At 41.4% G+C, this 23540-nt stretch overlaps 2 protein-coding genes across 4 annotated transcripts; both read right to left on the bottom strand.

Annotated features, from left to right (window-relative positions):
* Positions 1 to 493: 493 nt before the first annotated feature.
* LOC131235015 (protein MIZU-KUSSEI 1-like) lies at positions 494 to 1557 on the bottom strand. Its single transcript, XM_058232088.1, has one exon. It carries the CDS (start codon positions 1272 to 1274, stop codon positions 540 to 542), a length of 735 nt encoding a protein of 244 aa, XP_058088071.1. The 5' UTR covers positions 1275 to 1557; the 3' UTR covers positions 494 to 539.
* A 1567-nt stretch (positions 1558 to 3124) lies between these two features.
* LOC131235597 (uncharacterized) lies at positions 3125 to 21383 on the bottom strand. Of its 3 annotated transcripts, none has more exons than XM_058232835.1 (9): positions 21181 to 21383; positions 12709 to 13205; positions 12347 to 12419; positions 11591 to 11666; positions 10791 to 10874; positions 9621 to 9745; positions 8472 to 8721; positions 4445 to 4508; positions 3125 to 4044 (listed from the first exon to the last, which is right to left on the bottom strand). In XM_058232835.1, the coding sequence occupies exons 2-9, from the start codon at positions 13142 to 13144 to the stop codon at positions 3359 to 3361; spliced, it is 1794 nt and encodes a 597-aa protein (XP_058088818.1). In that variant the 5' UTR covers positions 13145 to 13205; positions 21181 to 21383; the 3' UTR covers positions 3125 to 3358. The 3 variants fall into 3 exon arrangements, with proteins under 3 accessions (XP_058088818.1, XP_058088816.1, XP_058088817.1); XM_058232833.1 differs by having other exon boundaries at positions 12347 to 12428; positions 21181 to 21380; XM_058232834.1 differs by lacking the exon at positions 21181 to 21383 and adding an exon at positions 14251 to 14401 and having other exon boundaries at positions 12347 to 12428.
* Between the last annotated feature and the right edge of the window lie 2157 nt (positions 21384 to 23540).

Here is a 23540-nt window from a genome sequence, read left to right as displayed (position 1 = left end):
GCCGGAATCATCCAACTGTGGTCATTTGTGGATCCTTTCCTATGATTCTCACACGGATATTTAAAAGATGTAAGAAGACAGCCATTTCCATTGCTTCTGTTTCCTTCCAAGAAGCTAAAGAAAAGAAGATATATAACAATAGAAATCATAAGAGACCAACGCAACGTTGGCACAGCACTACTGCTCTTCCCTTGTGCCTCGCCAAATGGTGATCCAGACCAATCATCTAGCAGGCCACACTGTTGATGAGCCACATGTAAAAGAATCCCATATATCAGAGATCCTCATCAACCATACAAACGTTTTGCAATGTCCTAGACAATTGCAAAGAACAATGAACCCAAGCTATTATTGCACAAAAAAAGGAATGATCCAGTGTATAGAAATTATTCTCCAAACATTGGTATCTGATAGGAGGAAGTGTGGCCTACCCAAGTTTCAGTTTTATATTCTATACAAGGGATCATTCGTCAAAATACAGAAGCCCAACGAAAAATCAAACTGAATTTTCATAGCTAAAAGAACAAGTTCAAAGTCCTTTAAACTCTAATCAAGAAGATACTGAGCTCAGGACCTCCAGAACCATCAGGATTGATCATGTAAAAGGCCTCAGAGTCTCTGGACCCCACCACCCTTTCGAACCTTGCCCTCATGTACATTATCTCATCCTCGGCCCCGATTCCTTTACCTGGAAGCACACCTGCACCCATTGTTATGGGCTCCACTCCCTTCAACACCTTCCACTCTGCGGGTCTGCACTCACATCTTGCTGCAGACCCACATTTCCGCCCATTGCAATAAGCCCTCCAGAGTGGCTCATCCAACAGCCTCACTCCCTTTTTCTCCACCCTCTTATCGCACTCCAAAGCAATCCTCACCACCCCCGACGCCATCTCCATAACCAACCCATCCATGGGTGCGGTGAGCTCGATTAGGAACACTGGGCCCGCCTTTGGATCCTCCTGGAATGCAAAGTGCACATGACCCCGCCGGTACCCAAAAAGGGTGCCCATAATCCGATGACCGCGGCCATGCCATCGCCTCTTGCCCGTGAAAACGGTCATGACCGATCGGATGATGGCAGTTTTCTTCTTCATGGGGCCCATCGTAACAGGCCCCACTGTCTCATCCTCCTCTTCCTCCTCACAAGTGGATGAGAAAGAGTTGAAGACTAGTACTTCCTCATCTTCCCCTTTCTTCCTTCGCCATTGGAAGTACCTCTTTGAAGAGGAGAAGGAAGAGTCATGGGGAGTCTTGGACATGATTGTCTTCATTTGGGACTGATGTTTTAATGATTGGTAATGAAGAGATTGGAGAATTCTCCTCTTTTAGGACATTGCCGCCTTCATTTCAGTGCTTTGTCTAGTCCTTTTTGTTAGTTCTGATCACTAGTAATAGGAGACAGAAAGAGAGATTAAAGGCAAATTATAACAAAAGGAAGGTGAGCAGCCCCACCTAACTTTTTGAGCAAAACGAGAAAAAATGAAGAAAACAGTGGTGTTTGAATTTGAATGAGAGAGAGAGAGAGAGAGAGAGAGAGAGAGAGAGAGAGAGAGAGAGAGAGAGAGCAAAACGAGAAAAAATGAAGAAAACAGTGGTGTTTGAATTTGAATGAGAGAGAGAGAGAGAGAGAGAGAGAGAGAGATAGGAATGTGGGCATTACAGACGTGTGCAGAAGCTGACAAATGAGGAAGTTGTGGGGCCAGGAAAGGGTGGGAGCTTGACTTGAGAGTGGCTGACTGCATCATGGGAAGACAGTTACAGGACAGCTAAACACACACCAACCATACCAACCTTTTGCTACAAGGATGTATCAGGGCTGAGTCTCTTATTTTAATTTTAAGTGCTATTGTCTATTGTGCGCCAATGGTGCACATAGGCAATTGGCTCATGGTAGGAAACATGTGGATTGGGAAGGGTCCTTGATTTTGAGTTATGGCTATCAGACTGTTCATGAGTCCCAGCATAGTTCAAAAACTCGTTGAGTCAACTCAACTCGATTGGATTTCGAGTCAACTCGATGAGAAACTCGCTTCCACCGACTCATTTGAGTTTTCAGTTGTAAAGCATAAAAAAAATTGGGTTGCACTGTACTTTTGAGTTGTGGTTGAACTGTTCTCATTCAGAAATACCTAATTAGTTATTGGACTTTTACTTTTGAGTTTTGTCCCCAAGTCATCGAGTTAACTCGAGCCGAACGGCTTCTGAGTCAATTCCATGATTCCAAGGGCTCATTTTGTGGGTCTGCAGTAGGGTCCGCCCAACCAGGAAGGCAAGTTACAGGAGAGCCACCAGCATTCTCCGCCCTTTTTGTTGAGTTAGATGAGAAGGCTTCCCATTCATTTCTAAATGTTTGCTACGTCATCAATACCTACCATGTATTTTAGTGGCTCCTACAACACGTTAACTCACCACCTTTGGATTAGGCCATCAGTACATTGTCTGGCTAATCTAATAGTTCACGCTTCTGTGCGATTGTGATGCTCAAACCCTATTTCAGGTGCATCACTTCCGATTCACATCCTTATTTTCAATCCTGCAAAAATTATAAAAGGCATTTGTTGCTATTTAAAACAGCAGCAGATTTCTATTCAGGACCCAAAAAATAAAAGAGTAAAAATCCTCTTTGATTTTTACGTAAACACTGTCCCACACTGGATTCACGGCAAATCTTGTCAAATAAGACCCATTCAAATTATCAACGCATCAAGTGTTTATTTCCTCTCTAGCAAGTCAAACATATCCTAGAAGTGGAATCCTGCGGACCGAGTGCAAAGGTATTGGATAGACCAAATCTCGAAATGACATGGGCCCACTGTGATGTACTGTGGGAATCACAACTGGTCCCACAACTTGAGCCAAACTCATTCGCTTCAAATTTAGATGGGCACAAGCTCAAAGAGCAATTCCAATTTCACACCGTTTTCACACCAAGCATCCTGTCCCACCAGAGAGTTGTGCTGAGAGCATCCCAAACACAATGCAATCCGGAGTTTGAAAATATAAAGCAACTTCACAATCTTTGAAAATGCATTTGAAGAGCTTCAGCAATAGCATTTTGAAAAGATAAAAAAGAATATATCTGAAGTGTGGACGGAAAGAAAGAGCAGCAGCTCCCCGAAAGTATGAAAACTTAAGCCTGTTAATTTACCAATTCAGAAGAGACTCAGATCCAAGCATATGATTGAGCATCCTTCACACACAACAGTAACAACATACAGCAGGTACAGCTATGAAGGGCCTTCAATTACTTTACAAGCTGGCGCATCTACATTGATCAGCTTGGATTATGAAACTCACATCCGTCAATCCATTCTTACAAGTTACTGGCCCATGAATTTGGCCTCTTCCACCGAGTTCACTTCCTATGATGATAGCGGCTGTCATGCCTGTCCTTTCTTTGAGACGGCAAATCAGAGCTCGAGTTATGCTGGCTCTCTGGTGCCCGATCCTCAAAACCAGCAGGACTGTAATTATACGGTGAATGCCTGGTTAAGCTCGAGGATGAGTGCATCAAAGTACCATGAGGGCTATGAGTAGGCGAACCTTCATGGACCAATGGGCCTCGCCATCCTCTATCAGATTGAGATCTCCCTAGACTTGGACTTATTGGTATCGAATTATTACCTCTTGGACTCAGAGACTCGATCGGGTAGTTGGAATCATAACCGCCGTATCTCTGTCCGTGGCTGGACATGGAGTGATCAGCTCTGGGGTCAACACCTGGAGGGGCCACGTCTCTGTAATCCCTTGACCGTCTTTGGTCGCGGTAGTGCCCTCTACTGCCATCTGATGGACGGTTTGACCTGCCATGTGACCGGTTCCTATATGAATCCGAGCTAGTAGGACCAGGTGAGGCTGCCCAACGTCTTTGGTCTGCATTCTCCGGGATTGGGGCATTTACCCCTGGGAACTCAATGGTCTTCTTCTTCTCTGGTGGCTCTGGCTCAGCTGCTTCCAGGATTTCACCATCCTCGTGTTCTTCCTTTGTTTCCTCATCAGCAAATATCGTTATTCCTGAAGGCTGATCTTGAGCATCTGAATCTAACAAATGCAGTTGAAAGTTATCAAAAAAGACCCGTTAAATTTTAATCAAATTACTGGTTACAGTACATGCAAGTGAGCAGATAAAAGAATATTGTATTCCATCCCCTTTTTAATTTCTTAATAAAACCACCGTGTTTTTTTTTTTTTTTTAAAATGATGTCAAGGTATCCCCGGCCCATTTTGAGGTGAGACTATTACCTGCAGATGCAGGTAGTTACCCACAAACCACATGCATCAGGTAATCTCAGGGAGGGAAATCGAACTCGCGTCTGTGGGGAGCACACCCACTACGCTTGCCGTTCACCCAAACCCTATGCAGGTCTTAATAAAATCACCGTTATTCTCTTTTAATTATTTTTTAAAAAAAAAATAAAAAAAGGTAAACATGTACACTTACCTAGATATCCTGGTGGGTATCCAATTTCGCGCATACGGTTAAGCCAAGGAGGTGGATCAAGCTCCTGTAAAGAACATATAAGGGGAATTACATGATTGCTACAAGGAGCTTCCATTATGTGGAAACTCTTCAAATTGCATACATCAGATTTTTATAATTCCCAGTTTTCTGTAGCTGAGCCAAATTGAAGAGAACATTTTCCTGGACAGATCACCAAATAAATACTGTCATACACATAGGACTTGAATAATTCCACACACCACAACTTCACTGTTTTCTACTGTAACAAAATCTAAAACAAATTTAGTGCGTGCAAATTTCAAGAACCTAGGTCTTTACTTTTCTTTTGTTTTTTTGTTTATTTATTTATTTTTTTGGAAAGGTGCACTGACATGCTCATAAAAGAGCTCTAGATGGAATTGTGCACAAAAATGATTTACTGCCGGTTCAGACATGTGTGAAATCTAAACTGCTGAGCTGAAATGCCATAACATGACCATGCCTCTGCTGAAAAAATCCATTTCATGTTCAACTAGACAACAACAGGGAACTATGATGAGGACATCATGCGCACACGCACGCCCCCCACCCTACACACGTACTCAAGGAAGAGGAAGGCCCCGCTATCGATCTGGATTGACGACGACATCTATGGAGGACCTAGTTAGGGGGCTGTGCTATGGAGCATTGGAGTGGACTCAATCATCATGTGGATTCCACCATTAGATCTCATAATCGTGTCCTACTACCCTAGATGATCTAAGATTTTGAGTTTTGGTTATTATCGTTATTAGAAACATCATGAACGGTTTTGATTGCGTTAATTAGTTGCTATTTTTGTTACTTCATCTCTAAATATTAGTGTGCGTACATAGCGCGGCTTTTGGGGTTTTGGGTTTTCTTATAAATAGGCAACCCCATGTAGTTTTTTTTTCATTGAAGTTTATGAATAAAATTCTGCGTTTTTTTTTTCTTCTTCTCTAGTTCTCTGAGTTGAAGAATCTAATTGGGTGCAAAACTCTCGCTTCCTCGAAGGGCTAACTACCGTGGTGCGAAGCCACAACCATCTCAAATCGTCCCCACCTCCTACACTCCACATCCATCATCTTCTACAGCCATCTCATCTTCAAATCCACCCCTTTTTGTACCCAAGTTCTCTTCTACGGCAGAGATTTTCAGATTCTGGCCCTCCAGGGGGGTTGAAACTTCGGTGGAGCACCACCCTCAAACCAGACAATAGATCGACGTGAGATTTGGTGTGTGGGTGGGCCACCCTTGGCCGACCACACCCTAGGTGGCCGTTTCCAGTTCCTGGGCCCCACACACGTGCGGACAGGGACCCACGCACGTGCGTCTGGGCCGGACTGCTGTCCACACATGTGGACTGTCTCAGGTTCTTCTCTCTCTTCTATTTCTCTCCTCTCTCGCCTTAAATCCCTAACCCTAACCCTAGATAATCCTAAATTTTAATTTCTTTCCCACTTTTGCAAACCCTAGACTTTCCCCAAATTGAAACATGGTGAATCTCTTGAATTGGGGAACAATCCTTTGCAAGAGTGGATGAATCTTACACTCCTTTGGGCATTGTTTGGATGATAATTTTATTTGATCCAGCCCTAAAAGTGTGTGAGCTTGGACCCCTGTAGATTCCCCTTGTTGAATGTTTAATCGTATATGGGACGTGGAATTTTGTGATTGTTTAAAATTGGTATGATATAAAGCTTGAAATCTTGCATGTCATATTTAATTTCATGTCCTGCATCAGACTAAATCTTAGCAGTAGGGTTACACATCTTATCAAGTTGGTCGGCGTAGGCCGAACTGGGCCCAAGCCCAAGCCCCCAACTAGCTCATCGATAAAGAGGCCCAAGCCTCCTATAATTAGGCAACTAGCTATGCAAAATCAATCAGCCAGCCATGCGATAAAATCCCATTAGATCTCTCTTATCCATTGAGCATCTTTATTTATTACTCTTCTATTTTTGCAACAAGTCATTAGTCGTCGATGACATTAAGAACCTTCCTCCTTTGTATGTCCAAGAAGCCTATTTAAGGACCCGACATGACTAGTCTCAACTCTCAAGGCACCTTTAAAATGAACAAAAATTTTGGTTATTGTTTCGACTTTGTTTGTGAGTCTTGGGTTTTAGCTTAGAAGTGCCTACATTTGGGCGCGGATCCTTCCATCATCCGGCTGCGTTAGATTGGTATCAGAGCAGGTCCAACGGCTGAATGGAAGTCCTGGATCAACAATAATCACAATCTTCTACTACCAGGTTCTTAAATCATTAAAAAAACAAAAACAAAACAAAAAAATCTGCATATTTTCCTCTATTTTCCTCATTGCATCTATTCCTCCTACAGTCCTACCCCCTCGACTTTTACAAAGCCCTAACATCCAATTAACAAGGGGAGACTTTGCTGAAATTTTGGCAGACACCTACCCTCTAATTCTAGCCCAGAAAACCACCCTATTCCCATCCAAAATCTCGCCCTATTCCAGCCCATTAAAAGTCTAAAGATCAGACAAGTAGCAACCCAAATTCAGCCCCTATACCAACCCATTAAAAGCCCCAAACCCGACCCAGTAACAACCCAAATCCAGCCCCTTCCCAACCCACTAAAAGCCCATAAAACCAGCCCCATTTCAGTCCAAATCCAGCCCCTATTACAACCCATTAAAATCTCAAAAATCCAGCCTCGTAACAACCCATATCACAGCCCATTAAAATCCCAAAAAAACCAACCCCATTTCAGTGCAAATCCAGCCCCTATTCCAACCCATTAAAAGCCCAAAAAACCAGCCTAATAACAACCCACATCACAGACCATTAAAAGGCCATAAATATCCAGCCCAGTAACAACCCAAATCTAGCACCTATTCCAACCCATTAAAAGCCCAGAAATCTCAGCCCAGGGTACTTGAATAAGCTTCATCCTCACGGTGCAGGACCATTCAAAATCATAAAAAAGATTAGTGTTAATGCTTATGTTTTAAATCTCCACAAGATTTACCTCTCAGCCCTACTTTCAATGTGGAAGATCTTTCATCTATCATAGGCACCATACTAATGATGGTAGCAAGAAACAAGTTATCACACTTCCAATCATTTTGTCACCTACAGACACGATCATTGATGTTCTCGACGACCAAATTGTCTCCACGCGCCAAGGTGGTTAGCAGAAGTTTCTCGTCTGTTGGCAAGAAGAACCTCTCTCCGATACTACATGGATCATAGCTACAAACTTCTAGTGCCTGAATCCTGACCTCCATGAACAAGATTGGGCCATTAACTCATCGAAGTCAAATTCTTTCAAGCTGGGGGAGGATTGATGCAAGCTGAGATAGGCCCAAGATCCATGAATAAGGAGGCCAAAGCCTCCTAATTAGGCAGCTAACTATGCAAAATCAATCAGAGAGCCACGCAATAAAATCCCATTAAATCTCTCTTATCCATTGAGCATCTTTCTTTATTACTCTTCTATTTTGGCAATAAATCATTAGTTGTCAATGACATTAAGAACCTAAGAAGCCTATTTAAAGGCCTAGCATGAGTAGTCTCAAGGCACCTTTGAAATGAATAAAAATTCTTATTATTGTTTCTACTTTGTTTGTAATTCTTGTGTTTAACTTGGAGGAGTCTACATTTAGGCAGATCCTTCCCATCAACCAGTTGCATCATTAGTTCAACAAAAAAGAGGAACAATGGTTTTTCCATGGCACCCAAACATCCGCTAGAAATTAAAAACCAACTCATTCATTTAGATGTTAAAAAAGGTCCATAGATTCGTCAAACTGCGACAATGTACTTGGATAAATACATATCCAGGTGTATGAGCATGTGTATGCATGCACATATGGGAGTCATCTGATTTTGTGTCACTTCAAGCAATGCACCTGAGTAATAACCTTTAAAGTATATGAATGCAAATATTGTCCTTATGATGCATGACATCTTGCACTTCACAAGCAGAAAGGAGAAAATGGAAATGATTCATCTTTGAAATGAAGAATGAGTGAAATTACCCCAATGCCCAAGCATTGTCTTGTTTCAGCCCCAAGGACACCTGGTCTTAAGCCCTCAAACTTCCCACCAGGAGAATTTTGATAATACCGAGTTGGGAGACGAGGACCAGAAGTTGGATTACGTTTGGAGTTGTGTTGTTTGCGAGCATTGTTGACAGCAACATTATCACGAGGCTTTGGGCACTCTTTCAGCGAATGGTTGTATGAACCACAATTGAAACAGCGAGAAGCTTCAAATTTTTCCATCCCTCTATTAAATGAATAGATAAAATGTGTAAACAATCTATGATATGTAAGAAAATAAGACTATTCAATAGATGGAATATTGCCTGTTAGAAGAAAGAGTAAAGGTCTCATATATGAAATAGTATGAAGCATGAAACTAGTGTGCTTGATTACATCCATACTCTTAGAGGAGAAAAAGGGAAATTCAAGACAAAAATCTAAGACATGGAAAAATATGTTTTTCCATGTGAACAGGTAAGGCAATTCTTGTCAACTAGGTTATGGGAACATTTCTGAACTTTCAATGACTTCCAGAGCACAATGAGGCAGTGAAATTCAGAAGTCATGCATGCACAAAGCCATGCACAGGACGACAACCGTTGTGCCAAGTTACCATTTATAATCCTATATTGCACAAATTTTATTACAGGAACACTGATCACCCCATTCACCACAATGATAAACAAGAATGACACCTATAACAACCTTTGTCCCAAAAGAAGAAAAAAAAATGGAAAAAGAAAAACCAAACTTAAATGCAGTTGATGCACACAAGAAATTTGAAGAAAAGATGAACGTCATAAAATGTGAACTGGGCATTGGGTATCTGCATTGATTGCAACAATTAAGAAGTGATCACAGCAATTAGTCTTCGTGCATGGTCTAAAAAAATGAAAAGCTACAATGCCTGGATAAGGTATGACCAGTGGACACAGCATGAAGGTACCTTTTAGACTTCTATCAAACAATTGCGAGACATTGATATGTTAAAGAATAAAGACACTTCACCCAGTCTGTATATATGGGAGCATCATTGAAGACAAGACTCCAACATTAACAAGGAATTGCAAAGTCTTCATAAATCAACAAATCTATCAGAGAACCCATGCACGTTAATCAATGGATGAACGGTAAAGTATGTACCTGTCAAGATTAGGTGAACCATCAAGTGAAGCCAAACCAAAAGCAGCATAACCACGATCATAAAGAGGTGTGGAGTCAACATCCTTGTTTTGATCTATCCGTCCTTGGAAGTCCATCCAAAATGACTTCGTACAAAAAGGAAGTAAGAAAGAGCGCTCATGTGAGAATGACTATCCAAAGAAAATCCTTCGATCTAGTTTTACCATGTCTTCACATTGGAATGCATATTCCTCCACAGTTTACATTTGCGCATTTGACAAAAAGGTTAACACCAGGCAATTGATAAAGAAGATGCAGAAGTCAGCAAGATATTAAACTTCAAAAATGCATATATTTTTTTCTCTTTTATCCATATTTACATAATAATCAGTTCAAGCGAGACCAAAACCAATACATCAGCAGGACTCAAGCCCAGGTATCACCTCTAGTAGGGAAGCACAGTAGCCAGATCACCTATCAAACTGGATGCTTAAACTTCAAAAATATTAGAAGAGATGAAAGTATTGCAAAAGACAATCTCACACAGATAATGGCAAAAATGTTTTGTCAGTGAGAGTATGAAACATTATTTCATGCACCTGGTCTTTTGCCAGAATTGTAGCATGTAGAACTGATCAACTGAGCAACTATATAGACATGGGGAAATGGGAATCCAAAGAAAAACTAAAAATGATACAGTGCAGCAAGTTGATGGGAATGAAAAGATGTCTGTTTTTACCTTAGTTATCAAAACTGACAGGAAGTGAGGGTGGCAACAGACATACAGAATACATTAGCACCCAATATCCATAAGGATAAAAAGATTCAATGATGGCACAGGACTCTATGTATCGTAGAAGAGTGGTAAGTGTAGTCTTCTTCCCTAGGCGAATAACACATAAACACGGGAACACGTGACCATATACAAAAACATGCGCGCATTTGCAGGTGCATGCATGCAAGTGCACGTGATTATGAAGGAATCCAGACGACAAGAGATCCCTCAATTTTGGCAGTTCCAGTTAGAAAATATCAAAATATGCCCAGCCATAAAGGCAGATATTTTTAAATGATCCCCATTCCCACATCAATATCTTTATCGGGTACCACAGCACAGATGGACATGCACAAGAACACAGTAAATGCACATATCTACATGTGAACTCACAAAGAAAAAAGAAGAAAGCATACCACTGTGGAAGACTTCTGTGGGCCAACATTTAGTGCTGGAAAGAAAGTCTCTTCACCATTCTCTAAGCCTTCCTTTGAAAGATCCTGACAAAGTTCCCAGGAAAAGAAAGGCAGAAAGAAAAGCATTCAAACATTTTATTATGATTTAAGTATAGAACAGATTCAAATTATCAACATAAATATGATTACTTGATAAAATTATATGAAACAATCAAACAACTAGATGAAAATGTGCAATGAACTGAACAACATAACAGATACCACCCAAATACCACTCTAAAGAAATGAACCCCTTACAGTCTGAAAGAAAGTATTGCATAAATATTATACAAAAAGGATTCCTAGAACTCACAAATGAACACTAGATGAATCCTAAGTAAAACATGGATCAGATTAAGGAGAAAAAAAGGTCTGGATATTACTGCCAAAATGGTTTTGAGGAAATAATGAAATTACGTGACCACCTGGTTCACGCCTGATCTGAATTGCTTTACAGAAAGAAAATCATCTGTATTTCCTAAGCGAAATAAACTTTGCCTGAGCAGGTAGGATTTTGTGATGGTTAAAAGTAAGCTCATGTGCTACCTCCCACACAGAAAAGTAAAAGAACAGGCCAAGTTGTAAACAACAGTATAAATAATTATAACCACTAATTTTTCAAAAAAAATTAAATAAATAAATAAATAATAACCACTAATGGACTGATAAAGCAGTAAGAGATTTGTATACCAAAGACACTGAAAAACAAAAACATTAAAGAAGCTTGAAATATATGCTGCTGTACAGATGAAAAATACTACATTGGACGAAGAAACTTTTTGAGCATGCCACTCAGACCACTGCTGCATAAGCTCCTCTAGCTTCCTTTTGCTACCTCTGAAAAGGGAAATGGAGAAAACATAATGAGGTTACCTAGTCAGAAGTATTTCTTCTTCTTCTTTTTCGAAAGGAAACTTAAAAAGTAATTTACCAATGCAATATATAAGACTATGGACCAGATTGAGGAGAACAAAAAAAATTCAGGACCAAACTAACTTTGTTACATATTATTACTTCATGAATGCCAATATCACATGCACAGTACAACCATATATATACACACACACATGCCTATGTACATACATATAAAGATATCTGAAAGACATCACACCCAAATATCACAAGCAGTCCATTGGGACAAGTGTCACGGATGCAAGAAATACAGATTGTTCATCTGGTAGGCCCCAACATGGATGGGCCATGGATGGGCCAGAGATCAAATATCATGTGGTTTGAAGATCCTAACCACCCGATTGCCAAAGTTTTGAGGAAAGAGGGGACATTGATAAAAGTTGGCTTTTATATTCAAAGCACTATCCTCCACACAAGAGGTTGTGGTCATCCAACTGGTGTGAATTTTGTTATGCGATACATCTAGGGTGAGGCCCTCCAGATGGGCAGGGTTCATTCAGGGGTGTATATACCTGCATCTGACTTTAGCATTCATTTTACTTCTTAATAGACATGCGCATGCTAAACCTTTTTAGAGAAAGATGAAAGATAGTTTCCTTGCTAACCTTGTCAAGGAATTATAAATGACACGTACAGATGGTTGCTGGTCATCACATGTCATTCGAGCTCTCTTAACACCTGATGTATCTAGCATGACAGATCATGGGAAACATGACAATATGACATCAAACAATGAAAAGAGAGTATTGGAAAGTAGTCATATCAAGGTGAACATAGCCATGTTGCTTTTATGAACTAAAGCAAAAAGGCCATCACAGCCATGTCCATTTCGTCCAGGGTTTAGATTCTCAAGTTATGATCAATTTGAAATTAATATTGTAAATTGTATGGTCAATGGGTGTAGTTGAAGAAAATGTGAGGATGATGGAGGGAAACACATATAAAAGCATTGGCAACATCAGGATACGGTTTACAACTATCTCATCATTGCAGACAGTATTATCATTGAGGACAACAGTCCCGCCATTTTCACTACCCGGTCCAGATTTTACTTCAATCATCTCATCCACTGTTGTAACAGATGCCGCCAATTCAATGCTCTCTTTCAGATTCGTTCGATCGGGGTCCAAATTGCTATCAAGATCCATTGTCTGCAAATGTTGTTTATCTTCACTTCCACAGCAAACTTCAGATTGCTCCAAGTTCTCCTTGCTGGGAATGTCATCTTCAACCTCAGGTTGCTCCACCTTCTCCCCATTGGGAATGCAAACTTTAACCTCTGAAGCACTGAGTTTAAAATCAACTTCACGTGACCCAGAGTTTGGATCATAAAGCCCATTGTTTTCATTTCCATCATCAGAAACTCCAGGTGAACAGAGGTCAATAAAATCATCGGAACCCATCTTGATGGACAAGAAATTTTTGTTGCAGCAAGCCACACCACCAATCAAATGACAAGTCTATCTGCATAAAGAACAATGTCAATGGACACTTGAAAGTAAAAACGAAAGAAACAGTATGAATAGCCTGATCGCCACGCACTTAGATAATTCTAACAAACCAAGCACATCTTTCTGCATATTTAACTTGTGCTGAAATTTATCCATGAAATTCTCGCCAAATCCATGGCATACAAATAGAAATAAATGTGCAACATCACAATAGTCAATCGAAGCCAAAGGTGAAAACTAAAAAGAAAATAACCACCGCTTGCAGTGGTCAATGAATGAGTTATGCCCATCTTGAAGAAAAGAGGGATATTCTAAGACTGCTCCTTGGAGACTTCAGCACTAGTTAAAGCATGCTTCTTTGACGAACACATTCTACAATGAATAGGTAGCCAATTGGCTAAGAACATAATAGAATAAATGAAACAATGTATTCCCATAAATACAATTGCTTAGCACATATCTTGTTTACCATAAATAAAAACAAATCATCTAACAGAGAAACGAAGACAATTCCAATTGACATGTATGAACTGTAACAGTAAGCATCACATATGAGACAGCTAAGGTCTGGATAAATATAGAAAGTACAATACAGTCAGTGTCACAGATATGATTCGGCAAAGCAAAAATTCAGGATAGATGTGAGATAGCTACATTTCTGTGTTAGGATTAGACTTATGGGCTTTCTTCTTCTGCCAGTGCACAAACAATGCATGCAACCTTCAACTTGAAGAAGGGAAATCAAGAAAAAGCAAACTAAAATATCCAGAGAAAAGGTGGGTTACTAGTCAAAAACATACACCAATAGCCGTATCAGACAACTTCAAGGATATGCACTTCTGGCAGGTCTTTGACTGAAGTATCCATGTGATGGAATCCAACCATGCCCATAAACTAAATATATGGCAGGTATATGCTAGCACTGAATTGATGTTCGAAATGCTTACCATCTTTCCAAGAGAATTGCAGACAACAAAACTTTCAACCATAAACATGACTGAAAATAGAGATAAAGGAAAAGAAGGAATGGCAGAAATACTGAAATTAGTTGTAAAAACCTTGTACCAAGCACCACTCTCGCTTCAAATTCAAGCTTGAACTCACACTCCTGCTCCCGCTTCCGCTTCCTAGCCATTTATTATTAGATGACATTTTTAAGCAGACGCTTCCTCACCCCCCACCCAAATTCAGGCTTTCATGCAATATAACTAAAATGGCGGAAGTTCTGTAACGCAAGTGGAGTGCAATGACTTGAAAGCAAATGATGTGATATATTTGTCTCAAGTCATTAACACTGACAGAGATAAGATAGTTTTGAACTTAAGAGTTGCATCATTGCTCATTATAAATGCCCATTGTTCAAAAGGGTTTGATATTAATTCGATTATTAACACTAGAGTTGGGCATCGAGTCGAGTCCGACCGGATTGGGTCCAACTCGACTCGGTCCGAAATTTCCATGGCCTAACCCGAACTCTATCCAATCCGGGACCGAGTCCGGGTCATCTGACTTGATCCGATCCAGTGCATTTCTAGCCTAATCAGATCTGAGTCTGACTCAGTCAGGGAAACCGAGTCAGATCGGATTGGGTACAATTCGGATCGGTCCTGATTTTATTTTATTTTTTGAAAAATTTTTAAAAAATAAAAAATTTCGAACCTGCGCAATCTCCTCTAACCCTTCTGGAAAGAACCGATCTCAAACTGCAGACCTGTGCATTTCTCCTGCTAATGAAACATTCCCCAGGAGCTGCAGACCAAACCGAGCCACATCGAGATCCAAAGGCTAAGATTTGAAAGTGGCTGCAACAACATCGATGCCATCCAATTCAACGAACGAAGTCTAGTTAAGATCTCTCTAGCACAGAGGTTCCGTAGGATTTTAAGAGGGAGAGATATTGGATACAGGGAGTGAGAAAGGAGAGAGAGAAGGGGCCGGGCTGATCAATGGAGAAGATGAACGGTGATGATGAGTGGGCCGGGCTGCTGAGTGATTGGATCGAGACGGGTGCAGTGCTCGTTCGGGTAGAGAAAGAGAAAGAAAAGATAAGGGATTTAGGGTTCGGGTGAGGGTAACTGTTATTGAGTGGGTAAAAAGTAAAAAAATAAAATAAAAAACTACTTATATAGACCCAACCGGATCGGATCGGATCGGTCCGAATTGACCACTGATCCGAACTCGATCCGATGTACGGTCGGATCTAACTGGGCCAACTCAATCCAACTCGATCCTAGCCTTCAGTTCGGATCAGATCAGGTCGGATCCGTCAAATCGGTCCGGTTTCTGCCCAGCTCTAATTAACACTCTATTGTAAGGATATAAACCCACATATGCCCTATCGAGAGGCTTTCATTAATCTAGAACAAAGCACATTCCCAGCTGTCATCTAGCATAGGCCCTTAATTACATTCCTTGGGGAACAACCCTCAATTAAAAGGTAAAAACTATAAGAAAAAAAAAAAAAACTAATCTGATGTATGGTACATAATGTAATACAAATGAGGCACAAAGTCATAATCTATAGTCCTTCATCTTCGAAGTGTCCAAATCATCAATTAAGTAGAGCATTTTGGTGCTACAAGGAAGCCTTAGTGTCCATGTCCTGTATAGCTTCAGGAAGTTCAGAAGTTTCAGCAGCATGTTTGCCTTGCTCTAAGGCATTCAAAAGACCTCGGACAGAAATAACATTGGGTTATTCTACTGGAAAAAAATAGGGTTTGGCGCGCATTGCCTTGACAGTTAGCACAAAATCAACCTAAAAGTTTTGTTAATTAATCCAAACAATCAGCACATGGCCACTGCTTGGGGCTCTGGATAGTCATCCTAGAGCCACCACCAGAGCCCTAAACAATCAGCGCCGAGCCACTGCTCAAGTTCCTCAGATAGTCAACATGGGGCCAGGCCGCTGGGTTTAGACAGTGGGTGTGAAGCCATAGCTAGAAGTTTCAAAGGCTGGTGCGAAGTCACTGTCGGAAGTTTCAAAGGCTGGTGCGAAGCCACTGTTGGAAGTTTCAAAGGCTGGTGCGAAGCCATTGCTAGAAGGTTCAAAGGCTGGCACGGGGCTATTTTTCACGAGTCCTTAAGACTCTCTCATTCTCGCCTTGTCTTAAGCGTTGGCAAGAGAAAAGGAAGAGAGAGCTTTAACAAGGACTCGAGAGCTCTTAAGCAATCTCGGGAACTAAATGGCATGAGTTCCAAAAATGAAGGCCCAAAGGGGTATTTATAGTAATGGGAGATGGTTATTTCCCGCCTAAGAGGTGGTTACAATTATTTCTTGTCAGAATGTTTGTACACGGTTATGGGATGGACTTCCGTTGAAAAGATTGGCGTGCGCTACCCTGTAGAAAGCACAAGTGTGGCATATTGGACTCCACCTTGGCTCTTAGCGATGAGCCAGACTGGACTTTGTTTCCTTGGGAGTTGCTCACTTTCCCCCCGCGCTACCTTTAGATAGTGAGCGGGAAGAAAAAATACGAACCCGCATTGGCCTTGACCAGTGGTAAATTAGTTTCATCGCTCTTTCTTTCCCTTTATACTTAGTTATTACTGGTGCAACTTGGCTATCGAGTCAATGAGATCTCAAACCCGAATCGCAATACACCTACTAGAATATTAGAGTAAAAAGGGAGAGAACTTTATTGATATCAACTTCTCTTACAATACTTAAGAAAAGCTCACACTTAAATCCTTATCCCCACTGCCTATCCCCCCAAGATCTCCATACCCCTCCCTCCAACTCTCTCAAAACCACCTCCATCCTCGAAACCCCTAACATTGCCTCTTCCCAAACCACAACCTACCTCCCAAGAACACTAGCATAGGATCCAACCTGGAGGAACCCCCTTGGATGTGACTCCCAAGCATCTGAATTTTCCCTAGCTTAAACACACCAACAGGAGAGAATCTTCATGCTAAAGCAAGAGGCTAACTCCATTGGGTCTGTCACCCGAGTTCGGAATGGAGAAATAGATATCTAGTTGGGTATCAATGCATTGGATCGGATCAGGCCAGCAATGCATCGGATCGGATCGAGTCAGATGACCCGGATTTTGTCCCGAATCGTATCGAGTTTAGGCCAGGCCATGGAAATTTCGGACCGAGTCGAGTTGGACCCAATCCAGTCCGACTCGACTCAATGCCCAGCTCTAGGTTAGAGTTAGGCAGAAACCGGACTGATCCGACAAATCCGACCCGATCCAATCTGATCCGAACCGAAGGCCAAGATCAGGTCGGATCGAGTTGGCAAGTCAGATCCGATCATACATCGGATCGAGTTCGGATCAGTGGTCAATCCAGACCGATCCGATCCAAGATCTGATCCAATTGGATCTGATCTGGACCAATCCGATTCGGTCCGGTCAAGTCTATATAAGTAGTTTTTTATTTTATTTTTTTACTTTTTACCTACCCGGCAACAGCTACCCTCACCCTAAATCCCTAAGGGCATGTTTGGACGTGCGGAGTAGGTCGGAGTAGAGTGGAGTAGGTGGGATAGGGTTTTGAAATCTCATCCCGTCCTCCTGCAATTCTGTTTGGGCGGTGCGGGATTGACGACGGATGGGAGTGGTCTCAGGATTCGGGAGAGGATCTGGTGGATTGCGAATCCCGTCGACGCCTGTTGAATATGCCAGAGCCCCAATCGCCAACATAGCCTCTTCATGCACTATAGCATTCCTGCAAGCAAAAACCTGCATAAAGAGACTCATCATCTGGTCTGCATACTGAATGACAATGTGTTTTGTAGCTTCCGACCCTCGCAACTTCTGTATGATAACCTGCAAGCACCCACAAAGAAGGCCTTGAAATTCATTCTGCTTCTCCCTCTCTTCCAATGAAAGCTTCTGAGCATCAATAGTCTGGTTGAGCTCCGCAGGCCTTTTCAGCAACATTAGGAACATCTTTCATGCTTTGAAGCAGAACCATAAGGATCTGTTGACAGTTCACACTGGTAATTACGGGTGCCATTGCAAGATTCCAAGCATGTTCCCCCAGCCATTGCAAGATTCCAAGCCCCTTCATCCTGATCCTAATCCTGATCCTCTTCTTGCTTGAGGAGAGTCTCCAAAAGCATAAGAACCAAAGCAAGGAGGGCCTGCTTAATAAAATAAAAACACAGAATTTCCAAGTCGCCACTAAAATTGCCTCCATATTCTTCCAAAATATCGATTTCCTCATCACATATAGAGCTCCAAAACTCAATAGCCTGAAGAGCAACAGGCTCCTCATCCCGTCCGCCCGTCCAAACATGGCAGTAGATGGGCCGATGGATATAGCAATCCAGTGGGATTGCATGTAATCCACTGTCAAACTCATTTATGACATTGGAAGCCGTGCAATCCACCCTAATACAACCCACTCCCACCTAATCCGCGCATCCAAACACACCCTAATCTTTTCTTTCTCTTTCTCTACCCGAACGAGCGCCGCACCCATCTCAATCCGACCACTCAGCAGCCCGGCCCACTCATCATCACCCTCCATCTTCTCCATTGATCAGTCCAGCCCCTCCTCTCTCTCCTCTCTCACTCCTGTATCCAATATCTCTCCCTCTTAAAATCCTACGAAACCTCTGTACTGGAGAGATCTTGAACCAGACCTCGTTCGTTGAATCAGATGGCATCGACGTTGTTGCAGCCACTTTCAAATCTTAGCCTCTGGATCTCAATGTGGCTCAGTTTGGTCTACAGTTCCCGGGGAATGTTTCATTAGCAGGAGAAATGCACAGGTCTGCAGTTTGGGATCGGTTCTTTCCAAAAGGTTTGAGGAGATTGCGCAGGTCCAAATTTTTTATTTTTTAAAAAATTTTCAAAAAAAAAAAACATCAAGATCGATTCGAACCGTACCCAATCCGATCCGACTCGGTTTCCCTGACCGAGTCGGACTCGGATCGGATCAGGCCAGCAATGCATCGGATCGGATCGAGTCAGATGACCCAGACTTTGTCCCGGATCGGATCGAGTTCGGGTCAGGCCATGGAAATTTCGGACCGAGTCGAGTTGGACCCAATCCGGTCCGACTCGACTCGATGCCCAGCTCTAGGTATCAACATCCTCAATAGGTGTTCCCCCGCTAATTGATCCTATCTCATCTCTCTTCAGAGAAAGGTCGACATCCCTAACAATGTCGGCATCCCATCCAATGTGGACATCCCCTTAATTACAGTAAGAGGGCTAACAATAAAATCACTAAATGTGACATCCTTCTCTACCATCTAATTGTCCCGATTCGCATCAACCAGTTAAGAGTGTGCCACCTCATCACCCACCATCGCCACATGTTCCAAACATGAATTTGAAATTTGAAATGGATATCATACCATTTCAAGTCCAGACTTTGTCTAAATCTCTTGCGAATATTTGAGCCTATCCTCCCCTTTCGCTGGGAGACCGATGTAAAACTCCCACGTGCCCCTCCTCCCTTCTGGTGGTATGTGAGGCATGAAGATTCCGGCATCTTCCACCTCCAGTCGAGTCCCAGATCTACTCTTCCGCCTACCAAGTCATCCTATGACCACTTGGTGGATTGAAGCAATCATTTTTTTTCCAGAAGCTTCATATCTCCAAACATCTCGACCATGCGATTATCCTACTAAGCTGCATCTTTGATATTCCTTCGAATTTCTAGAGCAATTCTTCCTCTTTTATGATCCTTAAAGAAATACAAAACTTCTCAACTCCTAGATCGATGGTTTCTAGAATCACATCAAGCTTCTTTTTCCTAGTTTGAATAATCGCAAACCTCAGATCTTCACACCTTTCTATCTCTGGATCTATGTCTATAGTCGCCCCAATGTAGGAACAAATATATATAGGAAGATCCCAAATCTGGATCCACACTACCTCAACCCCCAAAATCGACCATTCCCTCCAACTATGAAGGAACTATGTTCGTCTTTGAAAAGTTCACAGGCCAAAAGGAACTATGAATGAAGGAACTGACCAAATGGATAGCTAAAAGAAAATGTTTAGAGATCCAAATTCAATGGGTGAAGTAAGATGTCATTGCCCAATAAGTGTGATTTTGTGCTATAATGCACCATCCACAATTGGCGCGACAATATGGATGGTTCCAAAGGGTGTGCATGTATGCCACATGCACTGTGGATGAGTTGCCACGGTTAATAAAGAGAAAGGTTTCTATGTTGCAAATGTAGGAAAACATGCATAGTGATTGGGACTGTTGATCGGTTGGGCCACCTTGCCGATGGGCCATAGACAATTAATCCCGGGGGGTGGATGATCCTGACCATCCTAAGTTTCTGAGTTCAAATTGGACCATAGCTCCTTTTCTGCTAAACTTCATATTAACTGTCCATTGGCTGACTGCAGATCAGTTGGATACCGTCACCCAATCACCTTATTCCCAGTGATACCCCATCCACGTGATGGCCCAGAAGATCAATGGTCCTGGTCGCTGAAAACATTTTCGGGGACCATAAGTGGATGGTCCATGGTACAAAAATGCACCAAATGCACCTTGCACAATCCTGGCCATGTAATTTTGTGGCCTGCAATCCGAGAGAGACATACAAAGGGGCTAGGATTCTTCAAGTGCTGTGCTTTTCGCACCATGGGCCATCCATGGTAGGGCCTGCGTGATGGGTGGTCTGGATTCACCAACCACACGCAAGATTGGGGACACAAGGACTCAATACTTACGATCCACTGCGCAACGAGCCCAAAATCTCCTCAGTCCTCACCCAATAACCTTTAAAGAAAAGAAAAAAAAATGCCTCCTGATTCAAAGAATTTAAAGTTCCGAAACCCTAGAAAAGAATGACATCTGCTAGCAAACAAATATGCAAAGACGATCCGAACATTTCAAGTCAAGGAATTGAGAAGAAATCACAAAAAGGAGACCCACAACCAGAAATTCTTCATTTGTAAATTCAAATACAGACACAACATCCAAAAAAAAAAAGATTTATAAAACAAAAATCGAGTCGTCCGCAGACAAGTAAAATGAAGCTCAAGAACTAGGGTTTTTACCTTTAAAGAAGCTCCAGAACGAGGGTTTTGCCGCTCTCTCTCTCTCTCTCTCTCTGGGATGAAATGAAGAGAACTTTTGGATTGGAATTTTTTTGACAGGGACTGTAACGGGCGCCGGGTGCGCAGTTAACCACTGGCGTTTTTCTTCACTGGAGGGATAAGCTACGACGACTCGCGCGCGAGAGAGAATCGAACGGTTGAATCGCCTTACGCGGGGCTGTAATGCACACGTAGGAGGTATATGGGCGATTTTTAGGTTGGGCCAGCTGTGAAAATGCTCTGGATTATATCTCAGGCTAATACACTCGTCAGATTGATCACACACTTATGACGAAAAAATGGACGCATGGGAAGAGTTTTCCGGTGGGCCGTCTTCAGTGGGGGAGATGATGCCCTGGAACGTGACGGCTTCGGTGGATCCCTGACTGTGGGGCCCACCTTGATGTACAGTACTTAAATCCACACTGTCCATCTGTTTTTAAAGCTCATGTTAGGGTATGAGTCTAAAAATGAAGAAGATCCAAATATCAGGCGGATTGAATGCCAACCATTAAAAACATCCGCAGCGCCACCGGAATATTTATTTTCCATCCTATGTTGGTGATGTCACAAAGACCTGGATGAAGGGATGACACATATATCAACTTGATCAAAAAAACCAAAAGGCTCGCAAGAAGTTTTTGTTTACTGCGGTATGGTGATTCGCTTCATTTTGTTGATCATGACATTGAATGATCTGTCAAAATTAATGGACGGCGTGGATATAAGGAACATACATCAAGGTAGACCATGTTCAAGGTTCCACTCACCATTTACAAGCGCATGCGTATCAAGTGTCCTAGCTAAATCACCTTGCAAAAAATTTTAATCCACTCGCCAGGGTTGGAGCTGAGTCGACTCAAGTCAACACTTGGGATCGGTAGACATGATACATTGGAGGAAACCAAATCATTGATCGTACTGATATTGATGTTTTGATCTCATGCAATGATTCCTTGTGACCCGCTACCCTTGATGATCTTCAGGCCGTCGGATCGATCAGCGGAAAAGCTACATATGGGAAGGTAGAATGCTGAATATCAAAGGTGTTGTAGCCTAATCATGGCCGAACCAAGAGAAAAAGGACCTGTCTTTGCGGGAAATGATATGGCACGTGAAAGTTATGATTGAGCTGCAAGAGGCGATCGAGCCAAAAAATACCGGCAGCAAGAAACGGCCCATGCGTGGTTGAAGAGTAAGTGGTGGCTGAGAGATATGGCCTTTAGCAGAGAGAAGAGGAGTAATCAAAATAGAAAATGTAATAATAAAAAAAAACTTAGAGGGGGGCTTTCGGACTATCATAATTATTGACAATAAATGAAAAGACGTTTAGAAAAAATATAAGGTAGAATTTTATAAATAGTAGATAAAGTTTATGGACCAAAAATCACCCATAAACCAATACAACCAAATTAAAACATATCTATCTTTTATCTTAATTTATCATTGAAATAGCGATAATTCAATAATAATAATTCTTATATAAAGTTTTTACTTAAATTTAAATTTACGTTCATATATTAGATTTATCTTTTATCCAATATCATGTGATTATTTCAAAATATATATTTTGGAGTTATTCTTAATAATCGATTGCGAGTTGTTCCTTTTATTTAATTGCACTAGTATTTTGAAAAGTCTTTTTTTTTTTATAAAGAGCAAAATACAACTCATTTTTAAAAAAAGAACTCAACCTTTCAATTATTGTTTAATTATTACAAAATTTTGACAAGTGAATGAGTAAACAACCAAACTTCTTAGAATTTGGCTATATACATTTATATTAGATATATCCACTTATTTTGAAACTTGGAGTGAAAGTTCATCAATTTTAAATCAAATAATTACAACGATTATAGCATACTAGCCCACACTACACCTAACAAATAACTAACATAGTGCCAACAGGAGAAACCCAGTTGACAGGCTCCAAATCCAACAAGTCGACTAACTCGGTTGTGTTTGAGCCTTTTCACTTCTTCAGCTCACATCATTTATCATAATTAGATTGGAATGATTTTTCTAAATTATGATGTTTTCTTTTTTGTGAAAATATGTATCTATTAAAATTTCTATAATTTTTTTACACAGTTCTTACTTTTATATATTCAAGATAAGTTACAGTCATGGTAATATAGTGTCTTGCAATTTAGTAATATTTATAAAATCTTGGCCATCAAAACAATGCTATAGCAATGCACCACGAAACAATTTTGTACGTTAAGATCGTGTGGCTAATCACACTTGGGGAGCATCCAACGGACACATGGCGTCCAAAATATGAAGCCCACGTGAACAGGACGTCCTCAAAATCATGCCCG

This window comes from Magnolia sinica, chromosome 19 (assembly GCF_029962835.1).
Source record: "Magnolia sinica isolate HGM2019 chromosome 19, MsV1, whole genome shotgun sequence".
Lineage (NCBI taxonomy): Eukaryota > Viridiplantae > Streptophyta > Magnoliopsida > Magnoliales > Magnoliaceae > Magnolia > Magnolia sinica.
This window is presented reverse-complemented; position numbering and strand designations above follow the sequence as displayed.

Coding starts and splice junctions, on each gene's coding strand:
- LOC131235015 (XM_058232088.1), bottom strand. CDS start 1,274: ATGAAGACAATCATGTCCAAGACTCCCCATGACTCTTCCTTCTCCTCT.
- LOC131235597 (XM_058232833.1), bottom strand. CDS start 13,144: ATGGGTTCCGATGATTTTATTGACCTCTGTTCACCTGGAGTTTCTGAT. Junction 10,875..11,590: donor AAAAAGTTTCTTCGTCCAAT/GTAGTATTTTTC, acceptor GAACTTTGTCAG/GATCTTTCAAAGGAAGGCTT. Junction 8,722..9,620: donor GGTTCACCTAATCTTGACAG/GTACATACTTTA, acceptor TTCATTTAATAG/AGGGATGGAAAAATTTGAAG.